This window comes from Rhineura floridana, chromosome 9 (assembly GCF_030035675.1).
Source record: "Rhineura floridana isolate rRhiFlo1 chromosome 9, rRhiFlo1.hap2, whole genome shotgun sequence".
NCBI classification, from domain to species: domain Eukaryota; kingdom Metazoa; phylum Chordata; class Lepidosauria; order Squamata; family Rhineuridae; genus Rhineura; species Rhineura floridana.
In genome coordinates, this window is record NC_084488.1 from 124150098 (window position 1) to 124170110 (window position 20013).

Genomic DNA, 20013 nt, shown 5'->3' on the forward strand with positions numbered 1-20013 from the left:
AACACTGGAAGCTGACTTGGAGTGAGTCAGACCATTGGTCCATCTAACTCAGTATTGTCTACTCTGACTGGAAGGAGCTCACCAGGATTCCAGGCAGGGAATACTCCCAGCCCTACCTGGAGATGCTGCCAGGGTCTAAACCTGGGACCTTCTGCACGCAAAGCAGATCCTCTCCCTACTAGGGTTGCCAGGTCAGAAGCATCCCAAAATCTGAGGTTTTAGGGGCGGGCCCAAGTGATGTCATGGGGCGGGCCCGAGTGATGTCATGCGGTGGGCCCGAGTGATGTCACGGGCGGGCCCGAGTGATGTCATTAAGCATGATACATTAAGCATCAATCACAGTTGCTTGGAGCGTACAATTAAAAAAAATATCTGACTGGAAATTAAGCTAGACATCTTAGCTAAAAGATGGAGCCTGGGTAGGGAACATTTAATTTAGCCTACTTGCTTTTGGCAAGGTCAGTCACCAGAAGGCCACTGCAGGGACAAAGGAGCCTAGTGTTGTGGAGATGTTAGATGGGAGCACTCGGGAGTAAAAAGATGGATGCCCCTGAAGGCTGCAATTCTAAACACACGTACTAAGGGACTAAGCCCCCATAGAACTCAACAGGACTTACTTCTGAGTAGATATAGTTTGGATTGTGCTGTTGGTAAAGCTTGACTAGGGATCCGTTGCAAAGACATCCATATCCAAGCAAGGTTGGCAACCCCCTGCCTGGAATGCCCTGCCCTTATCTTTTCATGTGGCTGCTCAAAACTTCTTTACAGATTTGACCCTTCACTTCAGAAAGAGGTCTGAGAAATGAGTAAGAGTAAGAAGATTCTCTACCCTTTCTGTCTGCATAGATGCCCTCATCCTTCTCCTGCACCCAGCAGAAGCTCTGGGCCAGGTGGGATGCAGTGGCATCTCATAGAGGACACCCTCCCCTTTCATGGGGTGTATGATTTGTCCTGGCCCAGAGCAGATTTTGGGGTGGGCACCCCCAATTACTTATTTTTCCTGTATGTCTTTTTCTGCTTTGATTTTGTATAGATGCCCTCTTCTGTGCCCTGCGCCCAGCAGAAGCTCTGGGCCAGGTGGGACACAGTGGCATCTCGTAGAGAACATCCTCCCTTTTCCTGGGGTATATGATTTGTGCTGTCCCAGAGCAGGTTTCAGGGTGGGTACCCCCAGTTACTTATTTTTTTCTACATGTTTTTGTCCATTTTGATTTTGCATTAATGCACCCGTGCATGGCCAGTGCCCAGCAGAAGCTCTGGGCCGGACAGGATGCACTGGCATCTCGTAGAGGACAACCTCCCCTTTCCTGGACCAGAGCAGATTTTGGGGTGGGCACCCCCAGTTACTTATTTTTTATGATTTTATGACATCATTATGTATTTATGATATCAGAAGCCTGATGATTTTGATTTCTTAAATGTATTGTTATTCTTGACGGGGAGAGTCCCCCGATCACAGTGATATATCATACAGGGTACCCCAACATATATTTTGGGGTTCAGAGACATGTTAAGTTTGGCTTGAAGTTGCTGTAGTTGCCAACTCTTCTTCTTTTTTTAGTGTTTTGAACTTTCAAGCAAATAAGGAACTGGGAACTAGGAACCAACTTCGGCATCGTATCAGTTAAATAGATTAAACAGTCGTGGGGGGGCGGCTGACGTTTTGATGTATATCTCGGGAACCAGACCACCTAGAAACTTAATTTTTTTTTAATTGAGGCTGAGAGTCTGGAGATTAAGGGGTGCTAGCCAGAGAGCCGGAGGGGACCCCAAAAACCGGAGACTCCAGCCAAAAAACAGAGACCTGGTAACTCTATCTCCTACTAAGGTAAGGCCCTTCCCCAAATGTGAATGAATGAATGAATGAATGAATAAATAAATAAATAAATAAATAAATGAATAAAGCCCCTCGCTCAGCGCAGGCATCCAAATCAAAGCATTCCTGACAGATGGCTGTCCAGCTACCTCTTGGATGCCTTCATTGTCGGAGAGCCCACTACCTCTCTAGGAAATTGGTTCCATTGTCGTATGGCTTTAACAGTTAGGAAGTTTTTCCTGATCTCTAGTTGAAATCTGGCTTCCTGCAACTTGAGCGCATTATTCCGTGTCCTACACTCTGGGACGATCAAGAAGAGATCTTGTTTATAGTGTTATCTAATGTTTCTGTCTTCTTGGATTTAGATTTGGGCGGCAGGCCATGCTTGCCCCTTCCCCTCTCTAGTTTCCAAGGGGGGAAATCAGTCTATGGTTACATCCACACCATACATTCAAAGCACATTTAAGGCACATGGCTTCCCCCAAATAATAGTGACCCCTCACAGAGCACCCTTAACAAACTACAGTTCCCAGGATTATTGGGAGGGGGAACCATGGCCTTTACATGTATGGGGTGAATGTTGTGACCTACAGGAAGCTAATCTCAGTAACCTATTAGAATTCTTTGAGAGTGTCAACAAGCATGTAGATAGAGGTGATCCAGTGGACATAGTGTACTTAGACTTTCAAAAAGCGTTTGACAAGGTACCTCACCAAAGGCTTCTGAGGAAGCTTAGCAGTCATGGAATAAGAGGAGAGGTCCTCTTGTGGATAAGGAATTGGTTAAGAAGCAGAAAGCAGAGAATAGGAATAAACGGACAGTTCTCCTACTGGAGGGCTGTAGAAAGTGGAGTCCCTCAAGGATCGGTATTGGGACCTGTACTTTTCAACTTGTTCATTAGCTTTTTAGTTTAGAGAAAGGCGGGTCAGAGGAGACATGATAGAAGTGTATAAAATTATGCATGGCATTGAGAAAGTGGATAGAGAAAAGTTCTTCTCCCTCTCTCATACTACTAGAACTCGTGGACATTCAAAGAAGCTGAATGTTGGAAGATTCAGGACAGACAAAAGGAAGTACTTCTTTACTCAGCGCATAGTTAAACTATGGAATTTGCTCCCACAAGATGCAGTAATGGCCACCAGCTTGGATGGCTTTAAAAGAAGATTAGACAAATTCATGGAGGACAGGGCTATCAATGGCTACTAGCCATGATGGCTGTGCTGTGCCACCCTAGTCAGAGGCAGCGTGCTTCTGAAAACCAGTTCCCGGAAGCCTCAGGAGGGGAGAGTGTTCTTGCACTCGGGTCCTGCTTGCGGGCTTCCCCCAGGCACCTGGTTGGCCCCTGTGAGAACAGGATGCTGGACTAGATGGGCCACTGGCCTGATCCAGCAGGCTCTTCTTATGTTCTTATGTTCTTAATCTGAGGGGTTTTGTTAAAATGAGATGTAAACTATGGGGCTATATGGGTCAAAAAAGAGTGTCTGTTCCCTGGGTTTCAGACATAATTTCCCCTTCTTTTCTATTACGGCCTATCCACCTTGGAGCATTAGTTCGTACTAAAGACGCTGTTTTTTACCTCCGTTTTCTGTTTGCACCGTCCACAATAAGGGCTCAATGCCAGCTGAAACATGGTGTTTTCTATTCACACTGAGGAGGGGGATCAATCATGCAGTTTCCTAATGACCACGCCCTCTAAATTAACATTTCCACTCTGTCTGGATGCTTGGCAACTGAGCATGGTGCCATGAATTACTTTAAAAAAAAACTTGGAAGTGCGAATATCTGTGTAGGATATCAGTAGGGCCCCACTCATACAGCAGGTTACGTTCCGGACCCCTGCTGTAAAGCGAAAACCGCTGTAAAGCGGAACTCATTGAATAGAATGGCGTGCAATGCCCGAAAACCACTTTAAAAGCGGAACAAGCGCTGTATGAGTGGGGCTTGAGTCTAATTGAGACCGCTGTATTAGCAAATTGCTGAAAAGTGAAGTGCCATAAAGCGGGGCACTACTGTACCTGAAAGACAAATGTTTGTTTGAGCAGTGTTAAGTTTTTGTGCGCAAATTGGGGGGGGGGAGAAAATAAAAGCGCCATTTGTAGCAACATAAAAAAGGCTTGCAGAATGGGGGAGAGCATCTGGAAATTGTTTGTCAGCCGACAGGAAATGAAACGAATGAAGGGAGGAGGAGGGAGTGGGCTTGGAAAGGGGAACGATGGACACACCACTTAAAAGCATCGCAGCAAAAAATCTGCAAGCGCTAGAGATATGGAGTGAAGACGTTTTTTCCTTCCCTTTTTGCATTATCAGAGGATTGGGTTAGTACAGATTTACAGGGGGGAAACTGTGTGATAGCTTCTGTTTGCTGGTAACGTCATGTGAACCATGCGAATTAAAAAATGTGAGTAGAACCAAACACACGCAAAACCACCATGTAGATGAGTCCTAGGACTCAAGGGAACATTTCCTACTTTCTCTCCTCTGGTAGTTAATTTCAAACATACATGGAAGCCACACGCTTGTTGGGAGCAAAGCACCAACATTTGTAATAAGTGGATTGAACTGGGGGGGGGGAGGCAGACAGAAAGGCAACCTATTCTTCCCTTGCTGATTCTTTCTTTAGTTAACTATTTGTTGATATGTAGATTGTTTTTCTCAGGCTTTACTTCCTTCCTCCTCCTCCTCCTCCTCCTTAGTGTCATGTCTCCATAATGGCCATGTGTATATTGGTACTCAGAATAGCTTGATTTCCCAGTAGAAATAAACTTTAAGTTTTGTTATTCTTTCAACCACCAGTCATAGAATCATAGAATAGTACAGCTGGAAGGGTCCTATAAGGCCATCAAGTCCAACCCCCTGCTCGATCAATAGTACCAAACTATTCATTTGATTCATAGACCAAACCCCAACAACACTGACTTGGACAGCCAGCCCCCACTACTCCAAGACTGTTGTTACACGGGAAATGAAGAAAAGGCACTCTGAGCTATGATGTTGCAAGCCTCAAGTGATAAACATGCAGGGCTGATCCAGATCTAAATCTAGAACAGCTCGCATGGCCCAGCTGGTTGGATGATATACCTTCCCTTTCTAAGGTCAGCCTTAGCACAGTCAGTGGCAGAGATTATCATCCTTGGTGGCCAGCCCAGAAGCCCAGATGTATGGTCATTGCTGTGCTTGGGTCAGGAGGGAGATGGGGGTCTTGACCCATACATCACATTTATTTTCAAAGTCACTCAAACACTTTGAAGCCCAGTGTGAGGTGAGGAAGGAGCCCCCCTTCTCCAGATTTTCAGGTGTGGGGAAAAGAGCAAAAACTTGCCCCACTGCAGTCATGCTCCGTTTGGGGGGGCATCCGAAGCCTCCGAAGTCTCAGGTGAGGTCAATCCCGTGCCTGCTGTTTGTTTTGTGGGGGAGTATCCACTGGCCACGTTGGTGTGGCTTGTAAGAAAGTTAGCAGGGGATGCTTTGGCGCATGCAATTTTTTACATGATTAGGAAAAAATCACAAAGCATCAAGAGCACTGGGGCCTGGCCCCAGAATGGATGGGTGTGGCTTCCAGGCTTCGGCCCAATGAGCCATCAAGAGAAGCCCACCACAAGTTGCAAAGTCAGGATGCTTTAAACCACGAATCCCACAAGCTTCTCGCCGACTGCATTTTCAGAAGGCCAAGATGAAGAGTACCTTGGCAGCATGCCAGTAATTTAAAGAACAGCATCACTCTCTGTTTTAGAGGAAGCAGCTGGCAAGAAACAACGCTTGCAGAGCTTGCAAAGTGGCGGCGTCCCAAGCAGGATGGCACGAGAGATTCCCTACGAAAACACAATGAGGTTGGAAGCGAATGGTAAGGGTGCATTTGAAGGGCAGGCTCCCAAGGTCCCTTCCCTTTGGAGAAATTTCTCATGTTTTATGTTGAGAAAAAAACTAGTTTGGGGGAGTGAAGGGATGGCAAAAACCATTATTAGGGTTTAATCCAAGCTATACAGGACCTTTACATACTAACTAACGCAAGAGCAGTGATGGCCACCAAATTTGGTGGCTTTAAAAAAGGGTTCACCACATACAGGGTAAGACTGTCAGTGGCTAGTGGCTACTAGCCACAATGGCTATGTTCTTCCTCCACAGTTGCGGCTGGTATGCCTCTGGATACCAGCTGCTGCAAGCCACAGGAGGGGAGAGTGGTCTTGGGCTCAGGAGTTGCTTGCCGGCTTCGCAGAAGAGGCGTCTGGCTGACCTCTGTGAGATCAGGATGTGGACTAGATGGGCCCCCTCTGGCCTGATCCAGCAGCCAGGCTCTTCTGATGTTGTTTTGACTGAAAGCTGGCTAGTGAATACCAAAGTGGGAAATGGGGGGAGGAGGGAGTGGCCATCCACTACCCCTTGTTGCCCCTTGGAGTCATTCCTGGCCCAGTTTTCTCCCTAAATTCCCTTGTTCATTTATGGTTAGGAGCGGAAATAAGACAAGCGTATACAATCAGTATTCCCTATTTATTTTTTAGTCCGCAAACGATGCATAATTGATTATGTTTCCCCACCCCCACCCCACTTTTCTGATGCTTCCTTTGAATTGAAATAAATGGTGTGGAATTGCATAATTAATGGCATCAGTGTAATTAATTACGTCAAATGCAGCCATAGTGGACAGTGTGATAGACAACATCATTTTGAGCAGAAACCAAACTGCGGCAGAGTGGAAGCTGTGCTGATTGCAATGGGTACCAGTTGGAACAGAAATCAGTGCCTTCCAACACCCCTATTTGTCACTTTGAGAAGAAATAAAGGGAAAGGTCTCTCTGGGAGCTGAGAGCACCATCTACCAGGAAGGACTCCTGCACAAGTCTGATGAGGAAAAATGGGAGCTGCCCTCAGCAAAGGCACGTAGGAAGCTGCGGCATATACTGAGTCAGACCAATGGCCCATCTAGCTCAGTATTGTCTACATCTGGTGTGGGGAACCTTTGACCCTTCCGATGTTGCTGAACTATAACCCCATCAGCCCCAGCATGCATGGCCAGTGGCCAGGGATGATGGGAGTTGTAATTCAGCAACATCGGGAAGGCCAGAGGCTCTCCACACCTGCCCTGCCCTGACTGGCAAACAGAAGTCTTTCCCAGCCCCACCTGGAGGTATCAGGGGCCAGGACCTTTGGCCTGTAAAGCAGATGTTCTACTGCTGAGTTTATTTATTTATTTAATTCAATTTTTATACCGCCCATAGCAAAGCTCTCTGGGCTGTGTACATCAAGTAAACACTTTACATTCAATTTAAAACCACCTGGTCATCAAATCAACAATTTAAACATACAACAAAAACTAAGATTAACATAATTAGACCCATTAAATACAAGTCAAAAAGTAATTAGAAAAAGATGAACATATAACTATCTTTACAACATTAAATACAAAATACTAAAATATTAACATACTAAAAATACTAAAAATACTAAAACGCCTGGGTAAAGAGGAAGGTTTTCACCTGGCGCCAAAAAGATAGTAAAGTAGGCGCCAGGCATACCTCGTCAGGAAGGGTGTTCCATAGTTCAGGGGCCGCTACTGAGAAGGCCCTCTTTCTTGTAATCGCCTTCCGGGCGTCTTTCTGAGTAGGCACCCGGAGGAGGGCCTTCGATGTTGAGCGCAGTGTACGGGTAGGTTCATATCAGGAGAGACGTTCCATCAGGTATTGCGGGCCCGTGCCATGTAAGGCTTTATAGGTTAAAACCAGCACCTTGAATCGAGCCCGGAAACATATAGGCAGCCAGTGCAAGCGGGCCAGAATCGGTGTCACATGTTCCAACCGCTTGGTCCCAGTTATTAATCTGGCCGCTGCATTCTGCACAAGCTGCAGTTTCTGAACTGTCTTCAAGGGCAGCCCCACGTATAGTGTATGGCAGTAGTCCAATTTCGAGGTTACTAGAGTTGTGGGCCTTCCCCACGTAAGAACCTTGAATTCAAAGCCAGCTTTTTAACGTATCCAGAATGGAACACCTACGATCTACCTGCAGGTTCCTGTGTCCATTTTGTGACCAGACCGTGTTAGTTATTTATTCATTGTATTTATTTCCTCATGGAACTTAAGGCTGAATACTTGGGGTTCCAGTCAGTCTCCTGTCCAGACATTGATGCAACGCAGCCCTGCTTAGCCTCAACATCGTTGCCACATCATGTGCCAGGAGGCCATTCCTTCCAGGGGCCCATGAGGCTGAGAGAATGGCTCTTGCCTTTCCCTCCTTCACCCTGGCTGGATCCAGCTCTAAAAATTGTCTCATTCTTACTCTATGTCTAACAGCAGTCTGGAGCCAGCTCCTTCTGGGTAAAAAAAGAGCAGTCTAGAATTACATTCATGTATGTGTGCAATTCCAAGTGCCCTCATTTCCTATTCTTATGGCTGCCTCTGGATTTGAACCTTCTTGTGCCTACCTGTGTGTTTAAATGCTCTGTGGTGCCTCATGTGCCTGGCAAGCAGGTATTTTGGTTTTCTTGGAAGATCTGCAGGAGGAAACTAAGGCAATTCCAAATGCTAAACAATGAAAAAGAACAATATTGAAGATTTGAAACGAGGGGGGATTAGTGCACCTTCATTTTTGTATTCTAAAAAAAAATATGGAAAACATCTGAATATGCAACGCTAGGAAACGCCCCAGAGTACCCCACACAGGCCCCAGTTCCCTCTTTCCATTCATTTGTATGGAGAAAGGGAGAGCTTTGCAGTCCCAAAAACTCTCATTCTTAAGTGGGAGTGGAGGGTGGGGAAGGTCATAGGTAGCAATGCCTGAAGTCACATCCACACCATGCCTTTAAAGCACATGGCTTCCCCCAAAGAATCTTGGGCACTGTCATTTGTTAAGGGCGCTGAGAACTGTAGCTCTGTGAGAGTACAGTTCCTATGTGCTTTAACTGTATGGTGTGGATGTCACCCAAATCCAGGCCTGGAGTGTCTATTTCTATCCTGAATCAGAGCCTGAAGTGCAGCAGGCAAATGGCAGTGATTTGACCAGACAATGACAGATGGTCCAGCACCAGGTACTTTGGCCAGTTTAAGCAGCCCAGAGGCTTCATTCTGCCCACCAACTCTCTGGGACCAATTTGGCATCTACACACAACTCTTTCCAAAGAAGCAGCCTCTGAAGTGCCACCACTCATCACATGAGAGCTCACTCACTCGTCACATGGAAGCTCACTGTGCTCGGTCGAGGCCTCAAACCAAAGGCCTCCCCCTGCAAGCACCAGAGTCCCTGAGAGGAGGAATAAAATCTTAGCGGATGAGTCAAGACTGGATTCCTGCATTGCACAGGGGGTTGGACTTGATGGCCTTATAGGCCCCTTCCAACTCTACTATTCTATGATTCTAAGAGCAGATGCACTCCCAAAGCATCCATCTGGTAAATGAGGGAAAGAATCCTTGGGGAGGAAAACTGCCATACCTGACTCTTTGCTTTTGCACGTGGCAACACAATGTTGCCAGCCAGGCCTGATGATTGAGAACGGAAGGAATTGCTGAGTAAGGGAGATTGCCACACTGAGGCAGAGTCTGGTGCAAGGGGTCTTTTGCAAGAATGGGTTTGGCCCTCATTCGACTTCCTCTCTTGGAATCAGTGCCCCAGAGTCTGCGGCGGCTTCTTGTTGGCTGAAGGTGTTGGTTTTAATCTATAGAGCGGGGGAGGGGAGAGAAAAACCTGTGCCCCCCCCCAGATGTCTTTGGACTCCATCTTCCATCAGCCAATGTTCAGGAATGATGGGAGTCAGAGTCCAACAACATCTGGAGGGCCACAGGTCCCCCATCCCTGCCATAAAGCCTTGGGAAAAGTGCACAGCAGACCCTCTGATATTTTTCCCGATGAAAATACGGATACCCTAAAAGACCATCCCTCCCTCCTGGTTTGCACCCCAAGGCTCCTCCCCCAAGCTCCCACCCAAACCAGACATTGCAGAGCCTGCCTCTGCCTCCAGTCCAGAGGGCACTGCCCTACTGGCATCCTCTGCTGGCTTCTAAAGCTGCAAGGGAGCAGCAGAGATTCCTTTTCTAACAGGGAGACCAGGCCTGGCAACCAAGAGGTCTTCTGTACTGTATCTTGAAAAGCTGTGCAGGGGGAAGGGAGAATTGCAAGAACACCTGCACTTGGCTGACTTTCTCTTCTCCTAAAGATACAGGATCAGTCTCAGGCTCTGAGCCTGGCAACCCTAACATGAAAGCTGGACAGTGAAAAAAGCAGATAAGAGAAAAATCAACTCATTTGAAATGTGGTGTTGGAGGAGAGCTTTGCGGGTACCATGGACTGCAAAAAAGACAAATAACTGGGTGTTAGAACAAATTAAACCAGAACTATAATTACAAGCTAAATGATGAAACTGAGGTTATCATACTTTGGGCACGTAATGAGAAGACATGATTCACTAGAACAGACAATAATGCTGGGAAAAACAGAAGGGAGTAGAAAAAGAGGAAGGCCAAACAATAGATGGATAGATTCCATAAAGGAAGCCACAGACCTGAGCTTACAAGATCTGAACATGGTGGTTCATGACAGGTGCTATTGGAAGTTGCTGATTCATAGGGTTGCCAGAAGTCATAATAGACTTGAAGGCACATAGCAACAGGAGAAATACAAAGGAGGAAGAAAATGTTGATGTGGAAGTGGGGGATTTCAGGCGCTGCAGCTTTTTTTCTCACCTCTGCATGACAAACACCACCTCCCCAATTTGCCCTCTTCCGCACAGCTAAGGTAGAATTCCCCCCCCTTGGCATCTTGCCACCCTCCATCTGGTACAGCCTAGGCCCTGGCAATGACCTCTTTGAATCACCAAGGCCTATCCACAATTAAACTGAGCTCCAAACAAGCTACAGATCAGAAGGCAAAATGAATTCGAGAACTGGTATCAGAAGAGGGCTGGCAGGCATTGTCTCTTCCTGCTCGGCCCCTTCACTGGGGCAGAACCCAGCACTGCGCGGCATCCCTTAAGTTCTTGCCTCTAGAGAAGGGATGGAGGAAGAAATCCATTTTGTCTGGGTTTTCATGAGAAACTACACAATTGTTATTGGCCCTCAAGGCGGCTTACAAAAAATAAACACAAATATAAAAATACATCAATAAAAAAAACACAATATAATTTACAAAAAGCAGCAGTTACAACATCCAATGATAATACGTTAACAAATCACAAAGCAAAAATTCGCTCCTCTCTCTTCTTGGCCTTCTAAAAAGGGAGCCGGGAGGAAAGATGGGAGACAAACACTCATCTCCGAATTAGCAGAGACACATACAAAAGAAAAGAAAATGGGCACTTCTCGAACCGGTACATGAACTGAAAAACAATTATCCTTAGAAAGTCACACTTCTCTGAATTTTGCGATACAGTTCTCCAACCAAACATGTGAGCAAATCAATTAATTAGGGGAAGTATGCATAAAAATGCATATTCGTTAAGATGGCATACAAACATGTGTTATATGATGGGAAATGGCTTGCAGATTGTGTGATTTAATCAGAACTGCCAGTAGGAACATGCATTTTAGGGGGAAAATTCACACTACACTGTCGATGAAATGACTGCCGAGATTTGGAGAAGTGGATTTGAGACTGGAAAAATGAGGCACTGGATTTTACAGATTCATCCGTCTTTATCATATAGTTTTATCATTGTGTAAACATTTACTTGCTTTTAATGGTATGATTTTATTGTTGCAACCCACCCCGGGACGTTATGATGGAGGGCAGGTAAGTAATCTTACCTGCCTCAGGTAACAGAGGCCCCTGGAGTCCCACAAGCAAGAGAAAAGGAGGGAGGGAATGAAATGTTAACCTGTTTCACCATCCTCTGCCTTCCTCAGTTTCCTCTGCATCTCACAAAAGAACCGTCTTCATCATCGCGACGACCCTCCTGGCGTTCCTGGCTCTCCTGTTGGCCACCTTGCTCATTGCAGGGGCCATCCTGTGTAAGTACAAGCACACATTTCCACTCCAATCCATCTCCAAGGCTCTGGGCAAGCATGGAACAGAGGAAGCTGCCTTATACTGAATCAGGCCATTGGCCCACCTAGCTTTGTATTGTCTACTCTACACTGACTGGCAGTGGCTCCCCACTGTTTCAGGCAGGGAGTCTCCCCCAGCCCTCCCTGGAGATGCACTTGGGGATTGCACCTGGGGTCCTCTGCATGCCAAGCAGATGCTATACCACTGAGCTACAAATCCTTCCCAGCTGAAATGTTTCTGTCCAGGCCCCCACTACTTGCTAACAGATTGAGGAGGGCCATAGCTCAGTGGCATTGCATCTGCCTTGCATCCAGAAGGCCCCGTTCAGTCCCCGGCATCTCCAGGTGGGGGGGGGAGAGGGCCGTGCTTGAAACCCTGGAGAACTGTGTCAGTCAGTGTAGAGAGTACTCAGCTAGCTGGACCAATGGTGTGACTCCCGTGTTCCTATCTCATGAGAGTGCCTCTGAGGACCTGTTGAGAACAATACCATTTCACTGTTTGCGATGACCGCAGACAAGTGTCCATCAAAAGCTAAATGCTGATCACCCTCAAACCACAAAAAATGAAGCATGGACTAGATCAAAGGCAGAATCTGGGGATAACTTTTTGCAGGAGGGAAATTAGCCTTAAAACATAATGGTGGGGAAGGACTTGCCTCCACCCCACATAAATATTTATTTATTACATTTATGCCCCGCCTTTCTTTTCATGCTAGAAACCCAAGGCAGCTTACATGTGGTTCCCAGGCGGATCTCCCATCCAGGCACTGACCACACCTGACCCTCCTTAGCTTCAGCAGGGCCTGGCCTAATGTGCCTCCACACCATAGCCTGGGACCAGTAAAATAGTGAGAGTTGGCAAGCCTGCTGAAAACGCCACTGGCCTATGGCTACCAGGACTAGCCCAACTGCACAAGCAAATCTTTACAAGTGCCAGAACAGCAATGCTATCCAAGAGGCATGCTCAAGGATGCTTTGCAACATCACAGAAGATGCTGCAAGGAATTAACATTAGCGAGAGAGCCAGTGTGGTGTAGTGGTTAAGGTGTTGGACTATGACCTGGGAGACCAGAGTTCAGATTCCCACACAGCCATGAAGCTCCCTGGGTGACCTCGGGCCAGTCACTGCCTCTCAGCCTCAGAGGGAGGCAATGGTAAACCCCTCTGAATACCACTTACCATGAAAACCTCATAAGAACATAAGAACATAAGAAGAGCCTGCTGGATCAGGCCAGTGGCCCATCTAGTCCAGCATCCTGTTCTCACAGTGGCCAACCAGGTGCCTGGGGGAAGCCCAGGCCTCATTCATAGGGTCGCCATAAGTCAGAATCGACTTGAAGGCAGTCCATTTCCATTTCCATATAGGCTCCATAGATATATTTGGGAACCTGCAGAATGACATGACTGGCAGGTCTCTGCAGTGCCTCACAAAGCCCTGTGAGTGACAATGAGAACAGACCATTGCGGAGACTGACATTCCATGCTTGCAGGCTACAACAGTGTGATCTTGGGAGTGTGGCACTAAGAATTTGGACCTCTAGATCCCCTTCTTTGAATGCCACTTTTGAACAAGCCACACTTTCCCACTTCACCAGCACTTTTGTCTGGAAGTTAATCCTGCAGTTGTGTGATCTGTAGATTTCCAGAAAGAGAAGGAACTCCGGGAACTCGAAGGGGTGGTGGAGAGGATCGGGACCTCCCTGAAGCTCAGCAACATCTCCCGTCTTGCATCAGGGGAGGCATCTGAAGGTAAGCTGTAAAACCCGGAAACACGCTCCTTGGTTTTTGCTCATATCCAGGAGCAAACAATGCTGGGAAATGGTCAGAGAGTGTGGGATGAGGAGGAATCTTACTTTTTATCATTTTTCCTTCCTTTCCTCCAGATGATTTCTGCTACTTATTGTTTAATTTGCATAGTGAAATGTGTTTGTCCTCCCAGCCAACTAGGGATGGCAGCGGTTCTCTATTTCTCATTTTTGCAGTTCACTTCTCCACATTTCTGCAACAATTTGCAATTAAAAAAAAAAAAATCCTCATGAAACCTTTTCAGCATTTTAGTGTGCATTTCTCCTAATAAACACATTTTATAGGCAGTTTTAACTAATGTACACATTTTTACAAGAAAGTTTCACCAGTATAATGCCTTTTTGTATGTTATTTTCACTAATATATTCATTTTAATGCACATTTTCCCCTAATATGTGCATTTTTGTAAATATTGTTCGGTTACAGAACTGCATCGCAAAATTCGGGCAAGTGCAAATTTCAAAGGATGGCTGTATTCCAGTTCTCATATAATTTGGGAAGTGTGAATCTGAAAGTTTTGGCTTAAAATGCGGACTGATTCAAATTCCCCACCATCCCTACAGCCATCCTAGGTCATCATTATGCCCATTTTACAGCTGGGGAACTAAGGCTGTGATAATATGCCACACAATTAGTCTATGGCAGATTTTAATGCCTTGATTTTAAGGCTAGGAAACACCTTTTTCTCTGACAGAGCTCCCTGTGCGTTTAAACAGTCAGGCACTCAACAGGTTCCCCCTTCCAACAGAGTGATGTTCTCAGCTAGGCAGAAGTCTCTGAAAATATTAACTTCCTATTCTCCCACTTCATACAGCTCCGCAACTTGCTTTGTTTTGACATCACGCTAAACTCTACGCTTTCAGGTGCTCAGCTGCTGGAAAACATCCATGAGGCTTTCTCCGAGATCCAGGCTCAGCTAGAGAACATCAGTGTCTCAAGAGCAGCTGCCCAGCATCGTTACAGTGAGTAGGCACCCACTTGGCCAAATACAACAACTGGAGGTATTCTTATCCCACCTTACCTTCAAGGGGATCACCATCCTTGGCTCCCCAGATGGGCTCCAACTAGGGTTGCCAGGTTCATGGCCTGAGACTGATCCTGTATCTTTAGGAGTGCAATTTTAGGGGTTTTTAACTTTTTAATCTTTAATGTCTTCTGTCTATGTTTTTATATGGATTGTATTTCTGTTTTTGTTGTACGTCGCCCAGAGTGGCAGACTAATCTCTGCCAGATGGGCATCTAACAAATCTAATAATGATGATGATGATGATGATAATAATAATAATAATAATAATAATAATAATAATAATAATAATAATGAGAAGAGAAAGTCAGCCAAGTGCAGGTGTTCTTGCAAACCTGTAATAGGAAAAACCACAAGGTGGAATTCTCCCTTCCCCTGCACAGAAGACCTCTTGGAGGCTGGGCTTGACAACCAAGAGGTCTTCTGTATCTTTAAAAGGTTTGCAGGGGGAAGGGAGAATTCCACCTTGTGGTTTTTCCCATTACAGGGTTGCAAGAACACCTGCACTTGGCTAACTTTCTCTTCTCCTAAAGATACAGGATCAGTCTCAGGCCATGAACCTGGAAACCCTAGCTCCAACCAAAGTCCTGGCCAGAAGGGTTTGCTAACATTTTAAAGACCTGCTGCTTCTGTAATCTACATACATTAGCAAGTGATTAATGCTTGTTGTTGTTATGTGCCTTCAAGCTTGCATGCGTGCAAGATCCAGTGAAAAGTTACAGAAGCAGAACCCCCAGCGCCCAACTAGGTCATGGCAACCCTACTGGCCAGGCCTACAGCTCCAAAACTGTCACCAGCATCTGACACCTTAGGGCCACTTACTGGACTTGCCAGGGGAAATACTGGGGAGTTGGCTCCAGAAGGGTCACAGACTTGTTTACACCACCAGATATTTTGGGGAGCGACAGGGAAATAATTTAGGTGGCCAAGTGGCAAAATGGAGCAGGCGCTCCTGACGGTTTGACGCTTGTGCAGAAGAGGCGAGTTTTGGTGGGTGCAGCTTCTGAAGCCCAGGATGGGAACCGACTGCATTTCTCTCTTCTGCCTTCTACGGATGGTGTAGGAGCACCGAAGGAGCAGGAGGAAGCGGAAAGAGATGTACCTCTGCTGCTGCTTTCTGCACACCATATGCATAATTGGATAAACCTCGGTCCCATGAACGAGGACCTTTACCAGCCCGAGGGCCACATTCCCTCACAGGCAACCTTCCAGGAGCCGCTTGCCAGTGGTGGGTGGGGCTAGAGGCAAAAGTGGGCGGGGCCAGAGGCCAAACTAGGCAGAAGGGCAGGTGCGACTCTTACCTTCGCACAGTCGGCTGCAGGCAGAAGTTAGAGCTTTCCTCACAGGTAGCACTCTGTCCTGCATCCAGGCAAGTGAAAGGCATTATCACAGCCCAAGGAGATATTCCAGGCAGCCCCCAAAACAAAAGTAATCAAGTCAGTTGAGAGGTGTGGTCTGGAGGGCCAAATCAAGAAGCCTGGAGGGCCATATTTGACCCCTAGGCCTCAAAGGCCCCGCCTCTGCTCTGTCCCATCCCTCTTGGCTGCTTTTTTTGGAAGCCCCAGTGCTTTAGTCCTTCCTCCAAGGGAAGGTGCTCAAATGCAACCCCTTCAGTTGTCCTTTTTTCCAGTTTGCAATGATGGTGATGATGATTCAGACCTCCCTCTTTGCCCCCAAAGGGGATCTCCTGGGATTGGTCTCCACCGGCTGGAAGTTTTACAGTGGGCACTTCTACTTCTTTTCCCAAGAGGCAAAGCAATGGGGGGGAGCTGAGGAGACGTGCAGAGCTCAGAGGGCGCACCTGGCCTCCATCACGTCACGGAAAGAGATGGTGAGTATCCGCCTTCCAAAAATCTGAACTGACCCACTCATATACCAAATACAGGAACATCTGGGCCAGCCGGGGACACTTGCCCATTCAAAGCAGCTCCCTCACACAATCCAAGCGGTGTACAGTTGTCACTTTGTTTTAATGGCCCCTGTTCCTGCACAATTGCCATAAGCTTGCTCTGCAGATGTTATCAGGTAAACATGATTATTTCCACACTATGGAACACTTCAGCTGCTGATTTCTGCACATCAAGCTGCTGCTAGAGGCACAAGAGCAGGCCAGGCCAGTTTTTCCCCCCTGATCAGTTGGCAATCCTAAAGAGCTGAGAATCCCTTGCAACATCATAGAAGATGTTGGGCACATCTCTCAGACTCTGGGGGTCTCAGTATACATTGTGAACTTGGCAAGGCTTACTTCTGAGTAACCATGCACAGGATGGGACTGCCTAACTGCACATTGCTGCCCTGGGCTCCTACCGGGAAAAAGGGCAGGATATAAATCAAATAAATAAATAAACAAATTTGTCCAACTGCCCAAAGGTCATTAATTGATTCCATAGCTGAGACAGGACATGAGCCAGGTGCCCCAGTTCCAAGGTGAGCACCCTTCCCTCTGGACCACCATGGCCCTCAAACGGCTCGGAATTTTGCAGGAATATCTTTCCAAGGAAGCCAGAGGGAAGCCCTTTTGGATTGGACTCTCTGACCATCAGGCAGAAGGCACGTGGGCATGGACAGATGGCACAAAATACAACAAAAACATTAGGTAGGTAAAGCTTGGAAGTCAGTGCTTCACTGAAAACACACACAGGGACGGATGCTGGAAGGAATCAGTCTTAGTGTTGGGCAAGAGGGACTCTTGTCCTCGATGCTGGCTTGGAGAACAAATGGGAAAGTTGCAAAGGGTGACCACAGGACACTTGCACCTTCGCAGTTGGGCAGCAAGGAGGATCTCAGCTCACACAACATTTCTCTCCCTTCCGCTGTAAGTCCTCTCTTCTTTTGCATTAGCTGTGAAGAGAACTCCTGCTCCATCCAAGGGAGAGGTGAGGAACTTTTGCCAGCCTGAGGTGCACCACCTTCCGGGTGCCACATGCAATTTCGGGGTGCAGCCAGAAGCAAAAATGAGCAGAGCTATCTGCAATATCCCCCTGTTCTATCCCCATCCAAGCAAACAAGAGGCATTTTATTTATTTATTGCATTTGTATACCGCCCCGTAGCCGAAGCTCTCTGGGCGGTTTACAATAACAAAAAACATTAAAAACAAATATACAGATTTAAAAACACATATTTTAAAAACAATTTAAACCACAATTTAAAAGTTTTCACAGTTTGAAGGTGCATCCCAGCAAAGCAACCGTGCTTGAGGCCAGAGTAAGCCAGGGAGGGAGGTGACTTGGGAGGGGGCATGACTTGGCTAGAGTCCTGAGGACCAAACAGAGAGGTGGGGGGGGAGGGCACATTTGGACTTGAGGTTTCCACCCACCCCTGATCTAGGCATAGTCTTGGTCTGGCACCCACCATTAGAACCAAGGGGCTGTGTACTTTTTGGATCAGTCAAGTGGCTGACTGTTCTCTCGTGCACTCATGGGAGGAGGGAGTGATAGCTGGGACTGGGAGGGCGGACGGCAGAGACCCCAAACAGTAGGCAGAGCCAACTCATTCTAGCGTCCCCATCCTCTTCCCTGCCAAGGTCTTCAAGGGAAGGAGACAGGCACTGCCACCCCCTCAGTTGGCTGGAAGTGGAAAGGCGGGCAGGTGGGAGCTAGCTAATGGACCAGCCTCCACCAGGAGGAGGCAACTTTGGAGGGAGTGAACGCTTGTTTAGGGGCCCTTGGGATCAACAGCTGGATTTGAGAGCTGTCATTAAAGGGATTATTTGGTCCCTTGGGAAAACAGACTGCTGGCTCCTTGGAATGAGAGGAGTCTGTTTCTGTAGGACTGTGGTGCAAGGTTCCCTTTCCAAACCGCAGCTGGGCCAGGACAAAGCTAATTCCATCCAGGAAGGAAGGAAAAGAGATCTGAGGGAGCCTTCATAATTTGACAGAAAATTGATATTTGCTCTTTCATGGTAGTCCAGTCATTGTTCAGTCTGCAGTGTCATCCATGCACTGACTCCAGATCCCTCCTGGGGGTACTGACACCTTACTTCCTTTCTTTGAGAAAACTGTCTCTGGATCCCTACCACTTTCTCCTTAACCCTCTGGGGCTCCTTTAGGAGGAAGGGCAGGATAAAAATGCAATAAAGAAATAAAACAATCAGTTACCAATCCATTTATTTATTCACTTATTAAACTGATATCCTGCCCTTCCTCCCAGAAGGAGCCTCCATTGTGTGGATGGATCTCTTCGCCTTTGCTTCATTTGGTTGGGAGCCTTTTGGTGAGGAAGTTCTTGCAAGAGGGTAGGAGACTCACTGCTGCAGAGGTGGCAGTGGCGAGACAGTCTATGACGATAACGGAATCTGGTGCTGGTAAGTTAGAAATTCTGGGGATTCCTGATGTCAGGGGGCTCCTTCTTCATGGACCCCTCCCTTCCTCAGGGGCTACAACTACCAGCAAGCTACATAGAGGGTATTTGCTCTGGGGGCACCTTTATAGGAGGAGGATGTCTGCTAGCATCGCAAGGGGGCCTGCACTGCCTAGGCCAGGTGTGGGGTGCCTTTGGCCCTCCAGATGTAGCTGAACTACAGCTCCCATCACCCCTGGCCATTGGCCATGCTTGCTGGGGCTGATGGAAGTTGCAGTTCAGCAACATCTGGAGGACCAAAGGCTCCCGCCACCTAGCCTAAGCTGATCTGGGGAGTTGGGTCATCTTGCCCCACACTGACCCGCTAAGTGGCATTTTTGTACTTTCCTTGTGGTAAGTCTCCCAGCTTCCATACCCAAACCCAGTTGCATCAGCACAGTCTCCCCCTCCTCTCTTTCTAGTTTCTGGGGACCGGGACAACCCGACAACTGGCATGGAGCACCACAGCACCAGGAAGATTGTGTTCAGGTCACAGATTTCTGGAATGATGTCAGCTGCACCTACAGTTATAGAGCATTCTGTAAGAAGACCTTCTCCTGATCAGACACAGACAACCCCCTCCACTGCCTTTTGGCAGCAGGCTAAGGGGCTATATAACCCAGCACTCTGCCTCCAACAGAGGACAGCCAAATGCTCCCGGACGCTCACGAGCAATTGCTAGTCCAGAAGAGGCTTTGTCCCTTTGCTGAGTTTTCTTCAGACGCCTTCGGTGACAGAAGCGCTGTTTGAAAATCCGCAACGTGAACATCTGCTCGCTTCTCCCATTCCCCAATCTACATGTCGCTTGAAGGATTTTAAAGGCACTGATGAGGCAAGGCTGTCCGTGGTGGGCAAGGCCAGAAGGCAGAGCATTAAATGCGACCGTTTCCTTTGTACACTCACACACCCCTCTCTGTCTCTCGCTTTGCAGACAAGTGAAAAGCATGATCAGAGTTCAAGGGCACGTGCCAGCCAGTTTAAAAAAAAAAAAAAAGCACTGAAGGAGGATGCAAACCATAGCTGGTGACGGGCTTGGCTCAGGAGGCCATGTGGTTCCGGGGGCCAG

General features: G+C 47.3%; 1 protein-coding gene across 3 annotated transcripts; it reads left to right on the forward strand.

The window, feature by feature from the left end:
- The first annotated feature begins 1748 nt into the window (after positions 1–1748).
- On the forward strand, positions 1749–19843 carry LOC133363908 (C-type lectin domain family 4 member F-like). 3 transcript variants are annotated; one of them, XM_061583623.1, is made up of 8 exons: positions 1749–1828; positions 5547–5657; positions 11638–11742; positions 13417–13527; positions 14448–14546; positions 16288–16439; positions 17092–17204; positions 19370–19843. In XM_061583623.1, the coding sequence occupies exons 2-8, from the start codon at positions 5609–5611 to the stop codon at positions 19506–19508; spliced, it is 768 nt and encodes a 255-aa protein (XP_061439607.1). In that variant the 5' UTR covers positions 1749–1828; positions 5547–5608; the 3' UTR covers positions 19509–19843. The 3 variants fall into 3 exon arrangements, with proteins under 3 accessions (XP_061439607.1, XP_061439608.1, XP_061439610.1); XM_061583624.1 differs by lacking the exon at positions 1749–1828 and having other exon boundaries at positions 5483–5657; positions 16357–16439; XM_061583626.1 differs by lacking the exons at positions 1749–1828; positions 17092–17204 and having other exon boundaries at positions 5483–5657.
- Positions 19844–20013: the final 170 nt, after the last annotated feature.

What these genes read in the sequence shown, in the direction of transcription:
- LOC133363908 (XM_061583623.1), top strand. Translation starts at nt 5,609, where the DNA reads ATGGCACGAGAGATTCCCTACGAAAACACAATGAGGTTGGAAGCGAAT. An exon ending in AGCTGCCCAGCATCGTTACA is followed by an intron (nt 14,547 to 16,287) that starts GTGAGTAGGCAC and finishes TTGCCCCCAAAG; the next exon opens with GGGATCTCCTGGGATTGGTC. An exon ending in TCACGTCACGGAAAGAGATG is followed by an intron (nt 16,440 to 17,091) that starts GTGAGTATCCGC and finishes GGAATTTTGCAG; the next exon opens with GAATATCTTTCCAAGGAAGC.